Below are 25462 nucleotides of genomic sequence, written 5' to 3' on the forward strand. Positions count from 1 at the left end.
TAGGTACCGGAGGAGGTGGGCATCCTCGCCATGTTTCTAATCTTAACAAGAATGCCTCTTGTGTCTCCCCCACTCAGTAGATGCTGGCTTTAGTACCGACTGGCAGGTTAAGAAAGTGTCCATTGAGTACTGTTTTCTTTTTTTTTTTTTTAAATTTTTTTTTTCAACGTTTATTTATTTTTGGGACAGAGAGAGACAGAGCATGAACGGGGGAGGGGCAGAGAGAGAGGGAGACACAGAACTGGAAACAGGCTCCAGGCTCTGAGCCATCAGCCCAGAGCCCGACGCGGGGCTCGAACTCACGGACCGCGAGATCGTGACCTGGCTGAAGTCGGACGCTTAACCGACTGCGCCACCCAGGCGCCCCTTGAGTACTGTTTTCTTGAGTGTTATTATCAACGGACAAAGACTCTCCTTAAATAAACAATAGCACTGGAATCCACAGCCATTGACCTGAACACCAGTTGCCAGCTAATGAAATAATATGTGGTTGGTCCTTGAACAACATGAGTTTGAACTACAGTGATTTACCTATGTGCGGATTTTTTCTTCGATAAACATAGTACTATAAATAAATGTATGTTCTTTTCCTTATGATTTTCTTTTTTAATTTATTTTTTATTTTTTTTAATGTTTATTTATTTATTTATTTATTTATTTTTTGAGAGAGTGCACAAGTAGGGGAGGGGCAGAGAGAGAGGGAGAGAGAAATCCCAAGCAGGCTCTCTGCTTTCAGTGCAGAGCCGGATATGGGGCTCAAACTCACGAACCGTGAGATTGTGACCTGAGCCGAAACCAAGAGTCAGACGCTCAACCAACTGAGCCACCCAGGCTCCCCTCCTTATGATTTTCTTAGTGTTTTCTTTTTTCCAGCTTACTTGATTGTAAGAAGTCAGTACACAATACAGGTAACATACAAAACATGTGTTGATTGTTTATGTCATTGGTAAGGCTTCCAGTGGAAGGTAGCCTCTATTAATAGTTAAGTTTTGGGGGACTCAAAAGTTACAGACTTTTGACTGCGCAGGAGGTTGGTGCCCCAGCCCCTGCGTTGTTCAAGAGTCAGCTATATTTCCAAAATATTACTAGCTCATCATTATGAAAATCACATTTCAAAAAGAGCTCTTAGGGGCACTGGGAGACTCAGTCGGTCGAGAGTCCGACATCGGCTCAGGTCACGATCTCACGGTTTATGAGTTTAGTCCCGTGTGTGCACTGTGCTGACAGCTCAGAGCCTGAGCCTGCTTCGGAGTCTGTGTCTCCCTCTCTCTCTGTGCCTCCCCCGCTCGTGCTCTGTCTCTCTCTCTCAAAAATAAAATTTAAAAACATGAAAATCATTTTTTAAAAGAAGAGCACTTAACATCATAGAGGTGTCCGGGCACTAGTCATCAATCCTGTCTGAAGAACCGGGTGCTTGTCAGGAGGTGGACCACCGTCCTGGAGTCTTTCTGATTTGGGACAGCTCGTTACTCCGTGCGAGCTGAGCGTGGCTGCGGCGGCCCGCGCGGTATCAGCCCGCCCCTGAGAGCAGTGTCACGGGCGCCCGTTGGGCGAGTGAGTTGTTTTTGTGCCTTGAAACACCCAGGTGGTGAGTTCCTCAGTCACCTACTCTAGTTCATTTCCTTCCTTCCTCGAAAGAGCCTCTCTCATTAGTGTTTGTCAGAGTGTATCTCACAGTGTCAAGTGGGGCCCATACATTGCTCGGGTAATAGTTACTTTTTGCTGGAAAGTATGAATTTGTTGTAAAGATTCGAGTCCCTGGAAGCCTGTGTCTGACCCTCATGGGAGTTAGGGAATGGCAGAGGGAGTCTCGTGATTGCAGCATCGATGACAGGTTTTGCATCACGGGCGACACATTTGTATTGTTCATTTCCTACTAGAGGTCGAGTTCAGTCCCTCTTAATCTTATCTTTTTTTAAGTTCATTTATTTATTTTGAGAGTGACAGAGACAGTGCAAGTAGGGGAGGGGCAGAGAGAGAGGGTGAGAGAGAGAATCCCAAGCAGACACGGGGCTCAAACCCAGGAAGCCGTGAGATCGTGACCTGAACCGAAACCCGGAGTCTGATGCTCAACCAACTGAGCCACCCAGGCACCCCGTCTGAATCTCATTTTTAATCACAGATAGGATTCTAAAAAGTATGAATGAACATCTTCTCCTGCATGCTTCGAAACAGCTGTGGCGCTTCAGGGTGCTGAAGAGTGGTCTCGACCCATCTTTTCAGGAGGAGGCCCTGAGACACTCCAGACTGGGGAGGTGCTTCTGTGCTTAATCTTTTGCTTAGTTGCATTTGAGTTGCAGGCAGGAGACAGACCCTAGAAAAAGATTCTTTGGGAAATTTATTTGCCAAGTTGCCCAACCTTTGTGAGGTCTCTGACAGTGGAGGCATGCTAACCAGACCTAAGACCTAAGCGATAATTGGCAACAAAGCAGTTCGTTGAAAAATAATTAATTCCTTGGCAGTGAACTCTTTTCAGTGGCATGGAAGGAAGGCCCTACCCTGTCCCCACCTAGGCACATAGGCGCACGCATATATATGAACACGGTAGCAAGCCATTTTCCCCTCTGGTCACTGCAGAGGCTATGCTGGCCTTCTTGCATTTACTTAAACCTCACACACTTGTTTTGCTACCTCAGGGTCTTTGCACATGCCATTTCCTCTGCTTGGAAGGCCCCTTTCCCACTTTCTGAAAGGGCTACTGCTCCGTGATCATTTGGGTATGGCTCAGAGGTCACCTCTTCAGGGAGGCCTCTTCTTTTTTTTTAATGTTTATTTATTTATTTTGAGAGAGAGTGAGCAGGGGAGGGGCAGAGAGAGAGAGAGAGAGAGAGAGAGAGAGAGAAACCCAAGCAGGCTCCACCCTATCAGAGCAGAGCCAATGTGGGGCTCGATCTCATGAACCGTGAGATCATGACCTTAGCCGAAATCAAGAGTCAGATGCCCAACTGACTGAGCCACCCAGGGGCCCCTGGAGAGGCCTCTTCTGACCATTTCATCTAAAAGCCCTCACCATCACTCTCTGTCCCCTTACCCTAATTATTTTTTCTGTGGCTCGTATCTCTGTCCGAAATATTTTATAATATGTATTGTATTCTAATATTGTATTGTAATACAATATTTATTATATTAACATGTTGGAAGTTTCTCTTTCCCTAGAAAGGAGGCTTCAAACAAGGACCCTCAATTATGTCCTGCACTGTGGCCCCAGTGCCTAGAATGATGTCAGCCTTGTATAAATGCCCAGTAGATGTTTATTGAATACATGGTGGTATTAATTGAATACACTATAATTGCATAATGTCATATGTGGAGTCCAAAGACCTAATTAATTTCACATTTATATTAAGAGAGACATTTGTATCACTCTCAAATGAGACAGGTCGAGATTGCAGCTAGAAACAATTTGCGTTACTGTGACAATTTTTCTTCCCGTATGTCACTTGACCTAAAAGTGCTGAGTGCCTGGTGTCGTCAGGAGCTGAACAGAATTTCAGCTCTTGCTGTTTCTTTTCTATGGCTAGGTTTTGGTCACATTTTTTGTTTTCAAGTGGCTTTTCAGCCCTTGTGGTGAAATTGTGTAGATGTCCTATAAAGAAGACGTAAGTAAATTTAAAGACATACCATGTTGGTGGATTGCAAAATTCAGCACGGTGAGGATGTCAGATGTCCTAAATTGACCTATAAACAGTTCCAGTCAAAATCCCAGCAAGTCTTCCGTGTAGATATAGACAGGCCAATTCTAAAATTTACGTGGGAGGCAAAGGAGCTAGGATCGCTGAAACAGTTTTGAAAAAGAATAAAATTAGAGGCAACCCACTACCCGATTTTATAACATAGATTATAAAGAAGGTGTAGATTTTATAATATAGACTTACATCCAGATTTAAACTCTAGATTTATAGGGGCGCCTGGGTGGCGCAGTCGGTTAAGCGTCCGACTCCAGCCAGGTCACGATCTCGCGGTCCGGGAGTTCGAGCCCCGCGTCGGGCTCTGGGCTGATGGCTCGGAGCCTGGAGCCTGTTTCCGATTCTGTGTCTCCCTCTCTCTCTGCCCCTCCCCCGTTCATGCTCTGTCTCTCTCTGTCCCAAAAATAAATAAATGTAAAAAAAAAAAAATAAACTCTAGATTTATAAAGGTCTGGCAATCCAGAGCATGGAATTGGTGGAGGGATAGACACCTGGATCCATGGAACAGACTAGAGTCCAGAGACGGACCCACACGAGTATGGCCAGTTAATTTTTGAAAGAAGTGCAGAGGTCATTTAATGGAGACAGGGCCGTCTTCTCAAGAAACAGTGTTACAACAATTGGCTATCTGTATGTGCAAAACAAAGCCCAAAACAACTTAGACCGAAACTTCCCGGTTTATGCAGAGATTAACCCCAAATGGATCACAAGTCTAAATGTAAAACCGTGAAACTATCTGAAGAAAAACCTAGAAGGTCTCTGGGGCTGGGCAGAATTCTTAAGACACCAGAAGTGTGCGCCATGAGAGAGAAAGCTGATAAAATGGACTTCATAAAAACTGAAAACTCTTGCTTCGCAAAAGGTACCAGGAAGTGAATGAAATGACAAACTACAGACTGGGAAGACATACTTGCAGATCACATGTCCAACAAAGGACTTGGTCCAAAAAACACAAAGGGCTCTCAGAACTCAACAAATAACCCAATTAAAAAATTGGCATAATGGGCACCTGGGTGGCTCATTCGGTTCAGCATCTCCCTTGATTTTGGCTCAAGTCATGATCTTGTGGTGGACTGAGCCCCACGGCAGGCCCTGCGCTGGACACGGAGCCTGCTCGAGATTCTCTCTCCCTCTCTCTCTGCCCCTGCCCCCACTAGCACTTGCTTTCTCTAAAAAACAAACAAAAAAAGACTTACAACAGACTCTTCTCCAGAGTTGTGTCGATGGCAAATAAGCACATGAAAAAAATGCTCAACACCGTCATTAGCCGTTAGGGAAATGCAAATCAAAGGCGCGATGGCATCGGCTGCACACTTCTCAGAATGTCTGCATTTAATAGGACCACGGCGGGGCGAGGGTGTGGAGCACCTGGAACTCTCGCCCGCTACCGGTGGGAATGCAGATGGTACACCGCTTTGGGAAACAGATTGGCAGCTTCTTACAAAATTAAGCCGCAGTCTCATCCCTACTCCAGAGACGTGAAATGTTATGTTCACACCAAAACCTGCCCGTGAACGTTTATGCCAGCTCTCTTCATAATTGCCGAAAACTGGAAATAGCCCAGATGCCCTTCAGTGGATGAGTGGACAGGCTTCTGCATCCATCTGACGGGAGGCTCTCTGCGATGAAGGGACAGACTTGCCGCCCGCAGTGACTTGGTGGGGGGGGGGGGATGGGGGTTGGTCTCCAAGGCATCATGCGGAGTGAGGGGAACCAGTCTTAAAAGGTTATGCCTTACAAGACCTAGAGTGTGGTGGTGGTGGGCATCAGGGGCTGGGGAAGTGAGGGGAGTTTGTGTTTAGTGGGGACAGGGTTTCAGATTTACAAAAGGAGGGAAAGAGCTATGGGGACGGATGGCAGGGCTGGCCGCCCAGCGCCGAATGTATTTAGTACCACCGGACTGTACATTCAAAAACGATTAAGATGGTGAATTTTGTTATGTGTGTTTCATCACAATAAAAAGAAAAAAAGCCGCGTACTGCCTAATTTCACTTAGGAGATTCTTGAAAAGACAGCGAATGTAGTGACTGAGCACAAGTCTGCTTGTTGGGCGTTAGGGGAGGGGTGGCTACGAAGGGGCAACTCACGGGTACGTTTTGGGATGACGGGGCTCTTCCCACATCTTGTGGCGGCAATCACCCAAAACACGTGTGAAAACTCCTAGACCGGCATGCCAAAAAAAAAGTCCATTTTACTATGTGTTAATTTAAAAATAAAAATAAACTCCTGCACCCTGCAGAAGCTGCTCCAGGGTGCAAGACAGACAGAACCCGCTAGAATCAATGCAGCATCAAAGCAATTTTAAAAAGCCATAAACGCACTCACTGTCAGTATGTAAATAAACAGAAGATAAAATTTGCCACAAAAGCTAACCACAGGCCATTTGCATATCTGATTGCAAGAGCCTGCTGAAGTGGTTTTCACATCCTTTTTTGAAGACTTACTACTACCTCACAAGAAATTGTGCACAGGATACGTGCCTGTTGGTATTTCAGTACAGCGTTCCGTTCGATCCAAGTGGTACCCTCTTTGCAGTTGACCTTCGACGCTCCCCATCATTTCCAGGCCGGGTGGTCCTGGGAAGGCTCTTGGGAACCAGGCACAGCTCTCAGATAGGGGCCTGGTATGGGGAGGCTTTCAGTGAGAAGAATGGCTCATACCTGGGCCTTGTGTCAGAGCCGTTTCTGGGACTTCGGAGTGCACTCCTAGGAGATTTCGGAAATTCAGAATCTGTGTTTGGGCTGGGCCTGGACGGCTCTGCATAAGTGCTCACGCGTGTATGTGAGGTTTAAAGCTGGACTGCCTGTTTTGAGATCCAAGGGGTACAAAGGCAGTCAGATGCAGACAGGCAGGAGTAGGGGAGCCAGGTGTAGGAGGGGTGCATGAGAAGGGCTGTCAGCCGAGCCAGAGCAGTGGCAGCGGGAGGGGGTCTTCCTGAAGGAAGACTTCCTGGAGGTGGTGACTCCTGAGCCAGAGTTCTGAAGGACGTGGAGAATTGCTAGACAAGGGTAAGGAGTATATTCTTGCAGAGGGAAAAGAGTGAGGTGCTGCAGGCACTCGTACTGGGAGAGAGGGATGTGGCACGGAGCAGATGCGAGAGGGTGCCAGAGCGGAGCAGGGACCGAGGGGAGAGATGCCAAGGGCATGGCGAATGACTGAAGCTGGCTCGTAAAGGCAGTTTCTCAAGCGCCGTCGGGCCTCCCGAATCGGCCACCCGGGAGGAGCTGCCTGCAACGCAGGCATCCTGGGCCCCACCAGGACCAGACATTCGGGGGGTTGGGCCTGGAAATCTCCAGTTTTAACTGGTGCCCAAGGGGTTGGAGTCAGAGCCACGGCAGGGAGCGGTGGGGAGCCACCAAAGAGCTTTCTCCCAAGAGACTGCTTCTTTTGTGTGTCTCACTCATGTTTCGTAACACAGCTCCTGCTTAGAAACCACTGCGGAGCCTAGAATTTGGGAACTCTAGTTTTTTCCAGGTTTCCTGGGGAACGGCATTGTGGACTACCCATAAAAACATGCAAACCCTTCTGCAGGTGTTTGTTCATCCAAGCACTGTTTTCCGGAAGGAAGCAGAACCGTCTGTGGGGCTCTGGGGCTGCCATGTTTCTGTTGGGGAAGAGAAAGAAGGTGAGGTGGGGTCCGTCCTCATGAAGGAGGTGACACTTTCTGGTTTCCTGGTGTCCTCAGGAGCAGCAGCCAAGCTGGACAGACGACCTGCCGCTCTGCCACCTCTCTGGGGTTGGTTCAGCCTCCAACCGCAGCTACTCTGCTGATGGCAAGGGCACCGAGAGCCACCCACCGGAGGACAGCTGGCTCAAGTTCAGGTGAGCGCTGTCGGCAGTGCCCTCCTGAGCCTCGGAGGCAAGTTTGCACCCGTCCCGAGTGGGGCTTGCCACTGAGCTGTGACCCACGGGGGGGCATCTCCTGCTGTCCCTTGCACTTCTGGACCTCAGGCCGACCGAGGGCCTGCTACAGTGGTGTCAGGGAGTGTCCTGGAAGGCCATGCCGGGGTGGAATGATGGTCAGAGTGGGGGAACCCCGGTGGGCATCCGAAGCCACCGCTGCTGTATCTCTGGTCTCCCCCAGTCCTTTCCCTCCTCCCCTCCACTTGGGAACCGGCGTCCCTCTTCTGCGAGCCCCTCGTCTCAAGCCGCTCCCCCTTCTCTGTCAGGAGTGAGAACAACTGCTTCCTGTACGGGGTCTTCAACGGCTATGATGGCAACCGGGTGACCAGCTTCGTGGCCCAGCGGCTGTCTGCAGAGCTCCTGCTGGGCCAGCTCAGCGCGGAGCACACCGAGGCGGACGTGCGGCGTGTGCTGCTGCAGGTAGCGGGGGTCAGGCTGGCCGACCGTGACCCCGGCCGGTCGGCTCCCCCGGGAGCTCAGCCCTGCGACCGCAAAGTGCGGGGTCAGCCGGGGTTGGTCTGAAGACGCTGCCAGCACCTTCTTTCCCGCAGAGCAGCGGTGGGAGCCTCTCCCGGCGGCCGGGTGTGAGGAGAGCGGTGGCCACGGGGCTTAGCATTTCAAGTGGCAGGTGCCCCTGGCAGCGAGGAAGTCCACGTAGGAGCCGTCTACTGCCCGGGAACTTAAGGAGCGAGGATTCTCAAAGTCCACCGTGGCATCCAGTAATGCCAGAGGCCTGTGGCCGAAATGAAAGTTCACCGGATGCCCTGTTGGGCAGTGAAATGAGATCCTTGCTCTGAGGATCCGAGTCCGTGGTGTTGGGAGGCCTGAATGGGAGCGGGGTGTACTCAGAAAAGCAAGACAGGGAGGCTCCTACCCGCAGAGGCGCTCGGGGTGGGTGTAGCAGGCAGTAAACCAGTGCGAGTATCACACAAGTCATAGTGAAGTGGGTAGTGGGGACGGAGGGAGGGAGCCGCCCAGTGAATTCAACCTGGCGGCAGCTAAGAGGCTCGTCCCCTCCCGGGACCAAAGAACGGCAGTTTCCAGCGTTTGGTTTGGGGACGTCATCTGCGATTCAAAGCGGTGCATTTTGTGAGAGGCGCCCCCAGAGCAGGACAGCCCTGCGCCCAGTGCACCCAGGCCATTGTGGCGGTAGCTACCCCGTGATCCAAAGAGACAGAGGACCTTTGGGGACCATCAGGCCGAGGAATAAAGAGTGAAGAAGCGGTAACTAAGAAAGGCTGGCGCGGTGGAGCTGAGGACTGATTGCGGGGGGCTGAGGGGTGGGTGGAGCCGGTCGAGAGCCCCAAGTGTATGGTGACTGGGATTCGGGCGAGGGAAAACACCTCGAGGTAGCATTCGTGTTGAAGTGCGAAAGGCTTTGATTGCCCCGGTACCCTCCACACGGAGCACCCCAGACGGGATGTGAAAATCATCCCCCTGCCGTCGGCCTGACCGGACCGCGAGCCTGTCAGCAGCTGCCCGGGAGTCAGCAGAGACACGGACAAGAGGCCGGCCACGGGCAGCAGTGCTCTACACAGCCAACTGTGCTGCCGCGAGCCCAGCGAGCTGAGCTGGCCCCGCCCTGCCACGGACGGTGGCGGCGCTGCCGTGCACGGAGCAGCCGGACTCCCCTCTCGCACGCCAGCTCTTGGCGGCGGCTGGCTCGGCCTGCTAGAGGCCCAGGCGGGGCTGGGGGCGCCTCCGTCACCACTTCCTCACGGCCCGTGGGCAGGGGGCCGAGGACCTCGGAAGCCACGTCCTCCTGCCCTCCGGAAAGACCCGCCTCCGCAGAGTCAGCCCCTTCCTGGGGGTGCCCTGTCCGCTTTCGGGAATGGGCCTCTGTGGCTGCGCGGAGCCACGTGGGGAGCCGTCCCTTGCCCGCGATCTGATTAGAAGCGTGAGGATGGCAGCTCCGGTCGGCGAGGGCCCCTGTTTCTAGCAAAGCCCATTAAGGAGCCAGACTGCGATGTTCTGGGGGTGAAGTGGGTGGCTGTGGAGTGCAGCCTTCCGGTCTGGAAGCCCGTGGGCAGGCCAGAGGGAGCCGCGGTTAGGCCGTAGTCCTGGGACGCGTGGTTCGTGGCGGCCAGCGCTTCCACCTGGAAGAAGGAGCTGGAGGGCCTGATGAGTTGACCTCTGTGCCAGCTACAGAGCTTGCTGTTGGGCTCCTCTCCACCGAAGCGTGGGGGCCCCGTGTGTGGCTGCAGAGAGGGTAGTGGCAAGCGAGGTATGCGTCCGCAGTGCGAAGGCTGTGGCGGGCTTGCCGCAGCATGGCGGGGGCTGAAGCGTTGACAGTTAGTGTTTAACCTCAAGTGGAGTTTCCCAGCCTTCAGAGGACCAATCGAGGCCCAGAAATTTAACACTTGTGAGCGGCCCTTGAATCTTATGTGGGGCGATAGCCCAACCTCTGTGCTGCAGGTGGGTCACATCCAATGGAGGTCGAACGCTTTCCGTAGCCTGCCTGATACGCCTTGTAATTTAAAGGGTGCCCCTCACTGATGTTTAGAGGGGTTCCCAGAAGGCGTCGACAAGAGCGGTAAAATTTCTCTTTTACGTGTCCCAGTGGGTAATCAGAGAAGTATACGGGTAATTGTCCCCTGGAGGAGGGACAGGCTCCAGGAGACTGCTGGGTTCCTGGGCAGGGGCCTTGTAGCCGCCCCTCTCAAAAGTCAGGGTACGGGACCCAGATCCTGCTGCCGGGGCTGGGCCGTGCCAAGAGGTGACGGCGTCAGCGGCACCTGAGCAGAGGCCTCTAACTTGGGTCCTGGCTGTCCCGAGAGGAAGTCATCAGGGTCCCTGATCTCCAGAGCTGCCAATATGGAGAGGCACGTGGGTCATCTTGTACGGGAGGGAGCCGCGTTGCAGGCCGCCCCTCAGTGGGGACCTAAAAGGGGCCCAGAAGTCCCTGTATCCCCTAGGGCCCCTCCGTTGGGTTCCTGGCTGTAGGAGGAGTGGGGCCTGTTCACCTTTACCGGCAAACGAGATTTGGGCTTCAGAAAAATTCTTTTTCGTGTCTAGCTACAGCATTGGTACCACCTAATGCCTGCGGTACTGTATCTGACGTTTCTATAAGTTGTAACAGCATGGCCTTTTGGGGGGGGGGGGCTTACCCTTTAAGTAAAACTCTTGAGATTCTGGCCCCCAGGGTGCCTCCCCTGGGTTGGACACGGTCAGGGAGTGTGGAAACGTACCACTTAGCAAAATGACGGACCCGCTGACCCATCCCGGTCTCTGGCTGAGAGGAGGTGTCTCATCCAGGGTTGTCCGCTTACGGTGAGCCTGAACTCTGATGTCAACGGAGGGATGGGCCCAGTGCCAAAATCTGAGTCAGGACACGGGACCTTCTTTCTCCTTATCTCCAAGGGCTCTGCAAGCTTGCGGGGATCTCTTCCTCAGAGCCCACCCCCTTTTTTATTTTGTCTGTCTCCTGCCCTTGTGGCCTGACACATTTGGCCCCCTTGCTGTGGTGACAAGTCCAGGGGTCCTCTAGGGTGTCCCTGATAAAATGGGTCCTCAATACCCAGGGTTTTTTTATTTTGTTTTTGTGTTTTTAACGAAGTATGGATTGTGGAGTCTTGGGCCACCCAGCCAACTGGCGCATCTCAGCCGCCGCAAATAGCAGGTGGGAGCCTGTTCCAAAGTCCCAGAAGAGCCAATCAGCACCCTTCTCCTCCCCACTTTGGGCACATTTTTCTAGAAAACCTTGCACTGCTAGCGTGGTATAGTCCCCTGTCTCCATTTCTGGTTCACACTGGTCGTTGTTGGACATCTCAGTTCGACGGACGGTAGCAGGGAGCGCCTGGGATGGGGGCTGCTGCGTCCTGCCCTAGGGTGCCCCAGTACATCTCCCGGGAGTTAGGTCCACCTCAACCAGCGCAGCGCTCACCAGTGCCTTTGGGAGAGGCCCCCGGCCCCGGGAATGTAGCAAGAGCAGTTGGGTGCAATATGCCACTGTGCCCAGTAAGGCCCAAGCCACGTGAGGGGGGTTCTTACAAGAGTCTAGTCGATTTTCATCCTCCTTTGGGGACTTGGGAGGAGCTGGTACCGTGTGCTCGGGGGCCCTGCTTTTAGCGAGGGTGCGTTTTGCTCTACCACACCAGGGTGGGACTGCCAGTATCCCGCGGGGTTAGGGGACGATCTGCGACAGCGGCAGGGAAGGCAGCAACACCGGAGGCGCTGGCCCGGGGTGCCGGGATGCCCCTGGTGGAGTTGCCTCTGTCACGGGTTGGGGCCGGCTGCCCAAGCTTAACACCCAGCCCCAACCACCAGCACAGTGGCCCCAGCCGCCGGCCTCCCTTTCCAGCACTAACCTAGGGGAACTCTCTTTGGCTTCCTGGGCCATACGGTCTGCGCCCCTGCTGGGAAGGAGGCAGAGTCCTTCCGTCCTAGTTAGCTCACTGTGGCTCAGCTTTCGCGTGCGATCGTAACCAGTCACCTCCAGACCAGACACCCAGTGGGGTCTCCTTTAGAGACTAATGGGAAACGCAGCCACCTCAGATTGGGGCCTGCCGGTTGGCCGCTGCAGGGGAGTCCGATCTTTTACAGCGTAACAACTTAGGGTGGGGATTTGTGGCAACACCCAGAGGCAGTGCCAAGCAACGCTACGGACTGCCAGCAAGCAGTGCTTCCTTCCAGAGAGCCCTGTCCGTCCGGGAGAGGAAGTTTGTGAGCCATTCACAGCCCTGAGGCATCGTACAGGGTACAGACTGCAGGGCACCTGGGAGGCTCAGTTGGGTGAGCGGCCGGCTCTTGATTTCAGCTCAGGCCACGATCCCAGGGTTGTGGGATGGAGCCCAGCGTTGGGCTCTGTGCTGAGCACGGAGCCTGCTTAAGATTCATTCTCTCTCTCTCAAATTAAATTTAAAAAAAAAAAAAGGAGATGCTCTCCTTGTCACCAATGGTATTGAGAAGCCAGAGCTGGGATATTGAATTAAGATTACGTAGATTATAACCTGATGACACGGGGTCAGCAGGTAGCTCCCTCAGCATCCAAGCACATGTCCCCTCTGGGGATGTGAGACCCGTGGGGGCTGTTTTGATTGAAGGCACAGTCTCAGTACCACCCCAGAAAGGAAGTAGTGTCACAGATTTATTATTACTTACAGATCCCGAAGCAAGGGGGCGCCCCTTGCCTGGGGAGGAGGACAGTCCTCCCTCCTGAGTCCAGAGCCAGCGGGAGATAAAGAGCAGGGTAGCAAGCACCTATTACTTCCAGGTTGGTCGCGGTGGAGCTCACTACTTTTTGTAGCCTTAATTCTAAGTGGTTATTTTAAAAGGTGCTGCCAGAAGCAGCGACGCGGGAACTGACGGCGGGAATCCTAAGCTCAGACCCTTATCTTGGTGTCCAGACTCTGGTTACGAGCAGGGTTATCACACTGTCAGACGCCGAGGCAGCAACTCAGAAAGACAAAGTTGTTTTATGAGAACAGGGGCTCCCCACCTTCCCAGAGCGCAGGACTGGGCAGCCAGCCAGCTGCGGTCCTTCCCCTTGACCTGCAGGGTGGGCTGTGGAGGAGATGCTCCTGGGGGAGGGGCGTTAGGGATGCAGCCTCAGACCCACGGGTGCAGTGGGCGGGGGCTGAGCTCGGGCGGAAACAGGGTAACCGAGGGCGATCCCGTTCCTCCAGGTGAGGCTCGGGTGCTCAGTCTCCGGTGGCTGCCGGCACCGCCGGGCCCTGCTCCTCGCGGGTGCTCATTGGCCGGTTCTGGTTTCCGTGGGCCGTTCTGGAGCTCTTGTTCCTGGCACCTCTTGTTGGAAGCTCGTCCAGAGGCACTTACTTTAAGATGAGAAGGATGGATTCCTGTTCCTCGAAAACTGTTCTCGGCCGTTTTCCAGCATCAGCACCTGGGCCAGAGGCCTCCGTGGCCTCGGGGCCCCGCGCCAGTGACTCTGGCTGCACCCTCCCCCCCTCAAAGGCAGCCATGTGACCGGCGTCGAGGGACTGGCAGGACGTAGTAGCGATACTAGGTGGCACTGATCTAGACTTACTCTGAGCCGGGGTTTGGGGGCACAGGGTGGATTGTCTCCGTCACCTTCAGAGTAGCGCTTGCCTCCCACGTGGATGAGGAGGTGGAGACTGCCCAGCGGGCGGGTGGCGGACGTGGGCTTCACCCCCGGTGACCGGATTCCCAGCCTTGCTGGTAACTCCTGCGCCGCCTCCTGCCTCTCTGGTCTCCACGGTGCCACCTTAGCAGCGACCAGCCCCGTGGAGCTGATGTCTCTGCCGGAGGTTGCTCTCTAGGAGACGTAGCCTTGCAGAGCCCCCTGTGAAGCCCGCATCACGTGACCACCTGCAATTAATACAGAGTTTGTCACTATTAATAGGACGCATTTCAGTATCTGGTGACGGTGGCATTTTGAACTGACCTGTGCCCTGACACCCCTCCCTGTCCTCTGCCTCCAGGCCTTTGATGTGGTGGAGAGGAGCTTCCTGGAGTCCATCGATGACGCATTGGCTGAGAAGGCCAGCCTCCAGTCCCAGCTGCCAGAGGTAATTCCCCGGCCTGCTCCCCGGCCGGGGGTGGGGGGTGGGGGGAGCACACCAAGGCCTGGCTTTGCTAGGAGCAGGGACTTCCCTTCCATGTCACTGTCAGGCCACTGACACGACTGGGCCAGAGCAGCAGGATTCAGGGGACCGGGTGACAGACTCGTTCCTGCCCGAGGGACTGGGGGACGATGCGTTCGCAGGGGCCCTTGCAAGAGGCCTCCCTGGCCCGTGCAGGCAGCTTCACTCCGGCCCAGCATGGGGCGGGCAGTGAAGAATATGAGGAAAGGCCCTTCCGGTTCAGTCCCCGACCTCACCCTGTGCGTAGCCTCGTCACCCACCCGCTCACATCAGCCACCGGCACTTTCAGAACTGACGGCACAAGTCGGGTCATGTCTGGCTTTCCCGCAAGAAGCCTGCCTGGGGCTACAGTGCGGCTTCATCCTGGCCCGGACCTCAGATCCTTGCCTTTGAAGGGAGGGGGTGGCTGGTGAGATGGTCTCCGAGGACCCGGCCTGCTCTGACCTCCTGATGACGGCCTGTAGGGTGTCCCTCAGCACCAGCTGCTTCCTCAGTACCAGAAGATCCTCGAAAGACTCAAGGCACTGGAGAGGGAGATTTCGGGAGGAGCCATGGCTGTTGTGGCGGTCCTTCTCAACAACAGGCTCTATGTCGCCAATGTCGGTGAGCCGCCTACCCGTCCCCGGGCGGGGAGTGCTGGGCAAGAGGTAGCCTCAAGGTCTGTGTGTTCTTTGGACTGTCCGCTTCCCAGACACGTCAGCCCTCCAGCCCGCGTCTCCTGAGACTGTTGGGTATGCCTCCCTGTTTCTCCGCAGGAGCGTCCCAGTCCCAGCCCGGGGAGCTGGAGGTACCAGCTAGGAGGCAGGCGTCCCGGCTTTAGTCCCTGCCCTGCCCCAACTGACTCTGGGCGAGTTGCGCCCCCTCTCTGGGTCGCCTCAGTGGCTTCCTCTTCAGGAAGAGGATGCCTGGCTCTAGAACACCCACTCGGCATCCCACAAAGGGCGGCGAGACGGGCTGGGTGAGGGCCCACAGGGACATTTGGATTTCATTGTGGACAGAATTAAAAAATGTAAAAAGATAAGCACGTAGCGAACCCCCGTGTGCCCATACCCCGGCCACAGCGATCACCTCCTTGGGGCCAGTCTCATTTCCTCTGCAGCCCTTTGTCCCCACAAACCCCAGACATCGTGTCGTTTTCTCTTTGTAGATATTTCAGTATGTCTCCCTAGAGAAAAGGTCTCTTACTAAAATCCTAATCATCCTAGGATGACACTGGAAAAGTTTAACCTAATTCCTTAATATCATCAGCACGCCCTGACTGGTGACTCACCCCAGTGGTCTAAGCCTATTTTCTTTGCTCGTTTCAAGGATTTCCTTGTGTGAGATGCCTGACTTTTCTCTCTCTGCTCAACGTGTCCTGCCCCTCGCTGCACCCAGACTTTGCTCAGCCGCTCAAATTCTGCTGCAGGTACGAACCGTGCCCTTTTATGCAAATCCACGGTGGACGGGCTGCAGGTGACCCAGCTGAACGTGGACCACACCACGGAGAACGAGGACGAGCTCTTCCGCCTCTCTCAGCTGGGTGAGCGAGGGTAGGGCCGACCCCTCCACGGCTCCCCCTGCGTCCTCTTCCGGTGTCCATGTAGAGAGAGGCGTGAAGGGCTTGCTTGGGCTGTGACCTTGGGGGTGGATCCCAGCTCTGCCCCTTACTAGCTGGTGATACGCAGAATTTCCTAAGTTTTCTGTGCCTCAGTTTCCCCATCTGTGTAATGAGAATCATAGTAACACCTGTCTTGGGGCGTTGTGAGGGTCGAGAGTCCGTATGTGTAAAGTGTTCGCAAGAGTAGTGAGCGTGCGGTAGGTACTGTGATCGGCGGAGACTAAAAGGCCAAAGAAGTCCCAGGATTGCAGCCACCTCGGCCTAGCTGCCCCCTCCCCCCAACTTCCCGGGGAGCTCTGCAGCCCAGGCTGCTGAGTGAGGGGGCGTTCTGATGGGGCTGGGCTCTGGGGACCCCGGGGCGCTTCGGGGTAGCCGCTCTCCAGGGCGTCCTGGTGTGACTTCATTCTCTGTTCGCTGGGTCTTCGTTGCCTTGTTTTTGTGGCTGTGTCTGGATCCCCTTGTTTGAGTTTCTCATGACGGACAGGATCTGGGATCCTGTTGTCCTCCCTCTGGCAGGTTTGGATGCAGGAAAGATCAAGCAAGTGGGGGTCATCTGTGGGCAGGAGAGCACCAGGCGCATCGGGGATTACAAGGTCAAGTACGGCTATACTGACATCGACCTACTGAGGTAGGTGGCTCATCCAGCTGCCCCCTGTTTGTTTGTAAGGCCAGAGGGCCTGGGCAAAAGCAGACTTTAGGCTCTAGGGACAAAAGGTAGTTTGAGGTAATTCAGAGCCCAAGAAGACCTTTCTTCCTCCCAGAGATGTTGGCGTGTGGCCCTAAACCCAGCGAACCAGGAGTTGGGGTTCTAGCGTAGGGTAGCAAGCACCTATTACTTTCAAGGTGGTTGGGGTGGAGGTCACTGCTTTTGGAAGCCTTAATTCTAAGTGGTTATTTTAAAAGGTGCTGCCAGGAGCAGCAAAGCGGGAACTTACGGTGGGAATCCTAAGCTCAGGCCCTTATCTTGGTGTCCGGACTCTGGTTACAAGCAGGGTTATCACACTGGGTCATGTTGGGGAGCTGGGTCAAAGCCAAGCGTGGCGACCAGTGCCACAGGGCCTGACACAAGAGGCCAGTGTTGGCACGAGCTGCCTGGTGTGGATAGGGACGGACCAAAGACCTGCTGGTCAGTGCTGTCCGTGGCTGGGGCCGGGGCAGAGGTGTGAGACAAATTGCACACAGCCCTCGGAGGACACTGCCCTTGTGGGTGCCACCCAGTGCTTGTAGCAGCAGATGGGCCGCGATGATGATCGTGGGCCTTCATTGTACCAAGCCTGTGCCCAGCTCTTTACGTGTGTTCTTACTCAGTCCCTACTCAGGTCTTGTGAGCTTGTTGTCCCAAAGCTGTGTTCTTGTGAGGAAATGGTAGCCTGCCTGGTCACAGGGCTAGCAGGGGGCTGAGGCAGGACTCGAACCCAGGCCTCCTGAATCCAGAGCAACATCCTTAACATTGACTGGGAAAATAGGCTTGTGTGTGCGTGTGTGTGTTGCCATCGCAGTATTTGATGGGGGAGCCATGGGGGAATCATACCAAACACCCTGGCGTCAGAGCCAGGCTTGTCGTGGCCCAGAAAGCAGGAATTAAAACTCCTTACTCTCACCAAATTTAGGCAATTGAGTTTGGAAACTTTTGTCTCTGATTTGTGGGGTTCTGTTTGCTTAGGAGTTCTGTTTGCTTAATTGGAAGGTACACATGTAGTTTGGAACAATTCAAATAGCGCCAAGGGTATACAATGAAAAGTAAGTTTTCCTCCCGCTGCAAGGCTGGACTCCTTCCCCAGAAGCTGCTGGTTTCTTGTGTATCGTGTCCACCTGCACATGTGCGTGTGTGTGTGTGTGTGCGTGTGCGTGTGCGTGTGCATGGACGGGGCAAGCATCCTTTTTAATGTTTATTTTTGAGAGAGAGAGAGAGAGAGAGAGAGAGACAGAGCATGAGCAGGGCAGGAGCAGAGAGAGAGGGAGACACAGAATCTGTAGCAGGCTCCAGGCTCTGAGCTGTCAGCACAGAGCCTGACGCGGGGCTCGAACTCACAGACCGTGAGATCATGACCTGAGCCGAAGTCGGACGCTCTACTGACTGAGCCACCCAGGCGCCCCGAAAGCATCCTTTTTAAAGCACCCACAAGTGCTGGCATCTGCTTTCCAGAGCGCCGCACCTCACTTATTCCCTGATGGGTGCCGCTCCTCTGTCCCTGAGGGCGGGGTGTGGGCTGCGGAGTCCCAGAGTGTGGCTGAATCAGCGCTCACCTCACCGGCCCCTGCTCATGGGCTCCCAGGACGTTTCCAGACTTTGCTCCTCTGAGTGCTGTTGCCGGGAACCCTTCTGCTTGGCTCCGTGCGCACACGCACGTGTTAGAGTTCTGTGACATTTGCTGACTCTGCCAGCGCCTCCGTTAAGGGTCCCAGTGCGGGGGGGACGCGTACGTGGCATCTAAGTCGGCTTGGATACTTGTTCTGGAAGAGCCCAGGAGGAGTGGGCTTCTGAAAGCAATCCACCGCCTCTCGCCGTCCTCACTGCCACTGCACAGGCTCTGTGGACAGGAGATGTCGACCAGGGTCGGGAGTGGGTGCCCGACCTTCGCTGTCCTGACCCAGCTGCCCCACTCGCTTTCCTGGCCCTCAGAGCTTTCCTTTAAGACACCCTCAGAAGACAGGTCTGTCTTCCTGGTTTTCTCTTTCCTGTTTCTTTTCCTCTTGTCAGATGTGTGTTTTAGTTTACATTCTGGGTAGATTCTGGCCCTTAGCAGAAAAATGTCCTCTGGGGGCCCTTCTGAGCACGGCTCTCCCCCAACTCTCTTCCTACAGTGCTGCCAAGTCCAAGCCTATCATTGCAGAACCCGAGATCCACGGTGCACAGCCCCTGGAGGGGGTGACCGGCTTCCTGGTGCTGATGTCGGAGGGGCTGTACAAGGCCCTGGAGGCAGCCCACGGGCCTGGGCAGGCCAACCAGGTGAGCCGGGCCCAGGCAGAGCCCTGCCAGCCGGCCCGCAGGGTGGCAAGCTCCCCCGGGGGCCCAGCCAGCCCTTCTGCTTGGCTCCAAAGTGCTTCGGGACCCAGAGCTCTAGCTCTCGAATGCCAGCCCTGGACAGCTTCTCTGCATTCAAAGCCGGGGGGAGAAAAGGCTCAGAGCTCCAAGAACACCCATCCCACCCAAAGCTGTGCTTGTTCTGGGCTTGAAGCAGGGTCAGTCCCCACGGCGCTGAGCACAGCCGGAAGGGAAGAGGGAGAGAAGGAAGTGAATGTCCATGGGCAAATTGTTCTGAAGTCTGTCTAGGAAGGGCCCTGGACGGAGGACGAGAGCCCAGAGGGGTGTGGTCTGTGCCTCAGCCTCCCTCGGTCCCTTCCCCTCCCTCCCCTTCCCTCCCCTCTGAGCTGTGCCCCCGGATTATAGTTTGCTTCTCATCTCCGAGATGGGGTGATAACACCTAGCTTTTGGGGATTGTGTTGAGGGCCAGGTGTGATAGGTTCCCCAGCCAGTGGGAGCTGCTTATTTTCGCTGCACTTGGAACACACGTGTCAGATAGTTGTCACTAAAGCATGGCTTTGAGACAGTCACTTCAGGATGGTTTTGTAGGGAGGCTGCCTTTACCTGACCTTGGATAGTAAATTCAGGCTGTGTTTCTCCTTCCATTTGTAATTCCTGTAGGAAGGTAACTTTTTCTACTTTGTCCTTTCTAATTAAAAATCGCGCGGAAAACTTATGCCTGTCTCCTGATAACCCGTGTTCAAGATTTTTCACCTGTTTTATCTTATCGTCCCTGCCAGTAGCCTTGTAACACAGGAGGCAGGGGCTCACTGACACATTGAGGTAAGGAACTTGGGGCTCACAGAGTTCAGGGTCTTGCCTGAAGTGACAGCGACAGAGCCGAGCCCACCCCGGATGGGGCTCAGTCACTTCCTGTGACCTGCCCCAGCCCCCCTACTTTACTTCTAAGAGACTCTGGCCAGCCATCCCGTAGAGGAGTTTGTGTTTGTGATCTTACTGTCAGTGTGATTTTTTAGTTTTGGTTTTTGCCGTAGAATTATCTAGTGGCTTTCGCTGGGTTCTAGAAAAAACTGGATAGTGGATTTCTCTGAGGACAGGGCCTACCTTCACTCTGTATTCCCACTTTCTAGTATAAACGGCATATCATAGCCTACAGTAAGTTCCAGGAAGGGAAGCTTAGTAATAACGACAGTTCATTCGGCACTTTTTAGTGGTCTCCAGAATGTCCTCCCATCCATTGTGTTTTTTAATTCCCTTAATAACGTAGCGAGGTGGACATTAGCCCCCATTGTTTTGGTGTGGAGGCCAATACTTGGAGAAATCACAAGGTCACACCTTTACTAATGAGAAAGTTCCAGAAGAATTATCCTGAATACCTTGAAAAGCTCGGCTTACAGGCTTGACTGGTGGTGACTTCCTTCACCTGTTTGGCTGATGCCCCGTAAGCATCCTGATGAGGCTCTGGAGTTGTGGCCCACACTCCAGGGGCCCCACCCCACTCCTCACCAGGTTCACCCCCCTCCTCCAGGAGATCGCCGCCATGATCGACACTGAGTTCGCCAAGCAGACTTCCCTGGATGCGGTGGCCCAGGCCGTGGTGGACCGGGTGAAGCGCATCCACGGTGACACCTTTGCCAGTGGTGGGGAGCGTGCCAAGTTCTGCCCCAGGCACGAGGACATGACCTTGCTGGTGAGGAACTTCGGCTACCCACTAGGCGAGATGAGCCAGCCCGCAGCGTCCCCGGCCCCAGGTATGCGCACAGCATGGACAGGAGGCCGTGGGAGGAAGCCGGCTGGGGCTGTGGGGGGTTTTGCTGCCGGCAGTAGACACGGAGCCAGGGGCCTGGCCTGGCTACGATCCAGGCTCTCTGACTTTAAGCCTCTCCGAGCTGAGTTCAGCTTTTTTTTTTCCCCTTTTGCCTGTGAGTGTGGATTATAGCACCTGCCCGCCTACCTCCTAAAGACCTGAGTGTGTGGACAAGCACTTTGCCAAGCCTCGAAGCCACATAACAGGGGTGACGGCTGCCACTGGTGTGTGCCTGGCACTCTACCCATGTAGTTCCTTTAGTCCCTAAAACCCTAGAGACAGATGGCATCCCTTCTACTGAAGAACTGAGGTTCTAGAAGGAAGAGACAGAGGCGAGGTCAGGCCTGTGGTCAGAGGGTACCCCGAAACCTGGCTCTGACCCTGGACAGTGTCGGGGGTGGGGCGAGACGCTTTCTTTTCTGCCTTTGTAATTCTGCAGTCGGCTTGCTCGGGAAGAGAGGCGATGGTTCTTTTTTGTGTCTCTCCCAGTGCTGCTCGGTGTCACGACCACCGGTTCCTAGGGGCTGCGCTTCCTTTTTTTTCAAACGAGCCAGCCTTAGCACGCAGGCAGCACAGATGAATTTGTTCTCCCACGGACACTGGGGTTACTGGAGTTTTCTCTAGCTTGTTGTTATTGCAACCATATTTTCATTGGGCCGACCTCAGCCTACCCCTTGGCTGAAAGCGTCGTGGGAAGCCAGGCAGTAACCCTTTCCTTGAGCCTGCTCGGCACTCACTCTTCCCGCTTTGAGCAGCGGCCGTGCTTTGTTGCCGAGAGGATCTCCCTGCCCGCCTGGAAGAGTCTGCCGTGAGACAGATGTCCCTTCGCTGTCCCAAGGGGCAGAGGACCATGCCTCCCTCCTCGGCACCTCAGACGCTGTCCCTGTTAGGCCCTGCAGTAGCCCTGTTCCCACCACCCCAGGGACCACCCCCCCCCCCAGCTGCTGCCTGCAGCCCACTGCTCTCTCTCTCTCTCTCTCTCTCTCCCTGAGCTACAGGAGGCCGCGTGTATCCCGTGTCCGTGCCATACTCCAGCGCCCAGAGCACCAGCAAGACCAGCGTGACCCTCTCTCTCGTCATGCCTTCCCAGGGCCAGCTGGTCAATGGGGCCCACAGCGCCTCCACCCTGGATGAGGCCACCCCCACCCTCACCAAGTAAGCCCTCACCTCACCCCGGGCACCCTCGGGCCCACCTCCCGGGAGGACCCTCGGACCTGGACACGAACGGCCGTGGGGCCGAGTCCCGGCCGAGCCACGTTGGGTGGGGTGTGCTAGTGCCCCGTACCTCTCAAATTCCCCGGCCCCTTCCCCGGGCTTCCCCCAGATGTAGAGGCGGAGGACACAGCCCTGCGGGTTCCCACAGCTCACTGAAGCCAGGCCTGGGAGGGGTGGAGGTTCGGGGCAGAGCAGATGCGGGGGGCTGGGAGGAGACGGGCCGCCGATGCGGACGGCCCGCTGGTCGTGTTTTCCTGTGGGTCCCACAGATTAGTTTTCACTTATGGGAAGGTTCTGTTCTTTTCTCTTTTCTCATCTTTGCCCGTCTTGGAGCACGCGATGCAGGTCTGCCTCCCCGGTGGCGTCGTGCTTGGGGGACATTGTCTGGCCTGTCCCGGCTTGCTGCTTGCCAGAGCCGGTGCTCTGACTGAAGTGTCTCATTTTAGCTTTAAAGGGAGTTGTCTAGTTGAAAGCAGGGGGAGCGGTGGAGGCAGCGGGAGGCCCGGAGCCCAGGAGTGAGTGGGCTGGCCCCTCCTCACTGCAGACCTGCCTCACAGGTCTGGTGTCTCTCCCCCACCTCTACTTCCGTGGAATGTCCACCCCCCCCACCCCCCACCCCGCCAGGGGACCCAGGGCTCCGGTTTCCACATTCCAGCCCGGCACAGAATAACAGGGATGCCACAGCCAGCCCACTCGGAGGATGCGGCCAATCGGAAAGGCCCTTTGGGAGGGAGTGGCCACTGCCTCCCAGGGGGCCTTCCCATCTCCCCGCCCCCACGTGCCCCCGCTCCCACCCCTGTGCGCCCAGGGGTCCTGCCGGGCTGCTGAGCTGCAGGCATCGTGAGTGCATTGGAGCGCCCCCCCCCCCCACCCCTGCAGGGTGAGCGGTGCCCACAGAGGCAGAGTGTGATAGCAGTGGTCACAGGGCAGGCGGGAGAGCCAGCCGTCCTTCCGCACCTCTGACTCTTCGGGGCCCTGCATCTGAGCACTAGTCAGGGCCCACTGTGGGCGGGCTGGTGCTGGGGGCTGGGCAGTGCTGGGAGTGTGCAGGAGGGCGGGTGGGCAGGTGATACCCGGCTGTTAGGCGTTCTGTGACGGGGGGTGGGGGGGTGCCCGGGGGGTGGGGGGGGTGCCCAGGGAGCTCTGACGACAGGGGCCCGTCCCTACCCAGCCAGTGTGAGGGAGAGAAGGAGTGAGTGAGTTTTTTGGGAGAAGAATCCTTCCTGGCTATGATCAGTGGGATCTGGAGAAGCTGGAATGGACCCCCTCTAGCTCAGTGCGGCTCTGAGGGTGGGAATGTCCCGTGTCCTATACAGGAGCCACTAGGGTGCATGGCCATCAAGCCCTTGAACCGGGTGATCCATTCTATTAAATTCTAGTTAACTTGACTTTTTTTTTTTTAATGTTTATTTTTGAGAGAGAGAGAGAGACACACACGGAGACACAGAGACACAGTGTGAGTGGGGGAGGGGCAGAGAGAGAAGGAGACACAGAATCTGAAGCAGGTTCCAGGCTCCGAGATGTCAGCACAGAGCCTGACTTGGGGCTTGAACTCACGAACCGCGAGATCAGGCCTGGGCCGAAGTCAGACCCACAACCGACTGAGCCACCCAGGTGCCCCAAATTCTAGTTAACTTAAGTAGCCGCCTATAGCTAGAACTTGGAAGAGACATTTGATTTTTTTTTTTTTTTTATGTCAGTAGCTCCTAAGAACCTCTGGCTGGTCTGGCTCTTGTGGCCTGAGGGGCCGGCTGAGGCAGGGGCCTCTCTGTCGTAGGGTAGAAGCCAGGGTCCCTGACTGAGTCTCCCCTGTCCCCACAGCCAGAGCCCGACCCTGACCCTGCAGTCCACCAACACGCACACCCAGAGCAGCAGCTCCAGCTCAGACGGGGGCCTCTTCCGCTCCCGGCCTGCCCACTCGCTCCCGCCCGGGGAGGATGGCCGGGTCGAGCCCTACGTGGACTTTGCCGAGTTTTACCGTCTCTGGAGCGTGGACCATGGCGAGCAGAGTGTGATGACGGCGCCATAGCCCTGACCGCGGAATGTGGCCCACGCAGGACCTTGCATGGGGACAAGGGGGCCCAGCTCTGGGGCGGGATGGTCCTTTTCCTACCACTTGCCTGTGCCCGTGGGGGCCGGTGTGCCCGGTCCTGAGCCTGCACCATACTCTCAGCCCACAGTGCTTGGTGCTGCAGAGAACATTCTCTGAGAGAGTACCAGTGCAGACTTGTCACCGCACAGAGGGCCGGAGGCCACTTCCTCGGGCAGACTCAGGACCACTGTGGTCTCAGAACACTGGCTCAGTGCAGGAACCGCGCTGGCCCGCAAGCCCGCCACTTGGGACGGAGCGTGGGGAGTTCTCCTGCGACCCTGCATGCCACGAGCCCGGCAGCCACGTCTTTCTCAAGGCCACCACCTTCCCCTGGAAGAGCCCGTGGCCACTGCGACTGCCCCCTCACCAGTGGGCGGTGTTCCCCCCCCTTTCTTCTTCAGCCTCCGGCGTGGAACCCTGGTTGGCATCTGCACCTTCAAAGCCTGCCCCCGTCTCTGGGCCTGCCTGAGTGGTTTTCAGCGGCAAATGTTCGGGGAGACCAGGGGAAGCGCCGGGAGCCTGGGGTGGCCTGCACAGGGGCAGGTCCGGCGGAAAGGAACGAGAGGGAACTGATCCAACAGGAGCCCCCCAGAGGGGGCAGGATGCGCGCAGACCGAGCGGGGACGGTGGCCGCTCTCGTCAGGCCCCTCCAGGAACGGGGAGGCCCTGGGTCGGGGTGAGCTGGCTCTGCTGTCTCCCTTCCCGGGCCGAGGAAGGCCCCGGACCGGGGAGCTGCTAAAATTAGCCGGCTTTACCGCCAACGACAAGTTCTATCGGCTGTAAGGAAAAAACAGGTCACGAGTCAGGCCTGGGGGCTCGTTTGAAAGAACAGTGGGGAACACTTCCAGAAGGGAAGAGGTTTTGGACACCAGCTGCCGCGGGTGACCGAGGGCTTCAGAGACACGCACCGCTTTGACAGACACTTGGGGACGGGAGCAGACCGGCCCAGGCCCTGAGACCGTATCACACGTGCTCTCTGCTGTCGGTGGGCAGAGGCTGCCGCCAGGGCTGTGGGCCGGGAGTGCCGCCCCCCGCTTGGGAAGAGGAGGCAGGAGGCCCACAGCCCGCCCGACTCCCACAGTGGGTGATGGAGCCGCACTCAGACCTTTTCTCCGGGGTCTGAGGCCTCCCCGGGCCCCTCTGCCCCGCCCTGGCTCCCAGGCCCCTGGCCCACGACGCCCCAGACCCAGCTCACCAGGGGCCACCGCCGCGTGCGGCCTCCAGGGTGCCCAGACCCCGGATGATCGGAGGCCAGTGCCAAGGCCCTGCTCGCTCTGCGGTGCTTCCCGCGGCCGAGCGGGGCCCAGGGTGCTGCGCTGGGGGGCAGGGGGCAGTTTCCGAGGGGGCCGTGCCCGAGGAGGACCGGCGCCTCTTGGCGGGGACCGTGACCACAGAGCTGTGTCTGTTGCGCAGGTGACACAAGGGCTTGCGAACAAAGAGCGTTCTTTTCTTGTCAGGCTCCTAGGAATGTCTCTGTGATGCTGTTTGGTTCTAGAAATAGAATCACTTTTTTACTGCAATAAAGGAAGGATAACTGGTGGTCTTGCACAACGTGCGTTCACAGTGCTTCGGGGGCGCCGGGCTGGCGCCGTCCGTAGAGCATCTGACTC

General features: G+C 56.0%; 1 protein-coding gene across 2 annotated transcripts in view; it reads left to right on the forward strand.

Moving 5' to 3' along the window:
- Positions 1 to 25400, forward strand: part of TAB1 (TGF-beta activated kinase 1 (MAP3K7) binding protein 1) — a 32899-nt gene extending 7499 nt beyond the window's left edge. Inside the window, exons 2-11 of one of the 2 annotated variants that reach the window (XM_047064990.1) lie at positions 7372 to 7508; positions 7856 to 8009; positions 13991 to 14077; positions 14617 to 14755; positions 15561 to 15674; positions 16269 to 16380; positions 18558 to 18702; positions 20267 to 20489; positions 21538 to 21700; positions 23582 to 25400. In XM_047064990.1, the coding sequence (XP_046920946.1) occupies positions 7372 to 7508; positions 7856 to 8009; positions 13991 to 14077; positions 14617 to 14755; positions 15561 to 15674; positions 16269 to 16380; positions 18558 to 18702; positions 20267 to 20489; positions 21538 to 21700; positions 23582 to 23789 (1482 nt within the window). In that variant the 3' untranslated portion in view covers positions 23790 to 25400. The remainder of the gene's footprint in view (positions 1 to 7371; positions 7509 to 7855; positions 8010 to 13990; positions 14078 to 14616; positions 14756 to 15560; positions 15675 to 16268; positions 16381 to 18557; positions 18703 to 20266; positions 20490 to 21537; positions 21701 to 23581) is intronic. The other variant, XM_047064991.1, reaches the window with a different exon arrangement.
- The last annotated feature ends 62 nt before the right edge of the window (positions 25401 to 25462 follow it).

This window comes from Lynx rufus, unplaced genomic scaffold, assembly GCF_022079265.1.
Source record: "Lynx rufus isolate CCGP_SWC_20201006 ecotype Redwood Valley unplaced genomic scaffold, mLynRuf1.p SCAF_7, whole genome shotgun sequence".
Classification (NCBI taxonomy): Eukaryota; Metazoa; Chordata; class Mammalia; order Carnivora; family Felidae; genus Lynx; species Lynx rufus.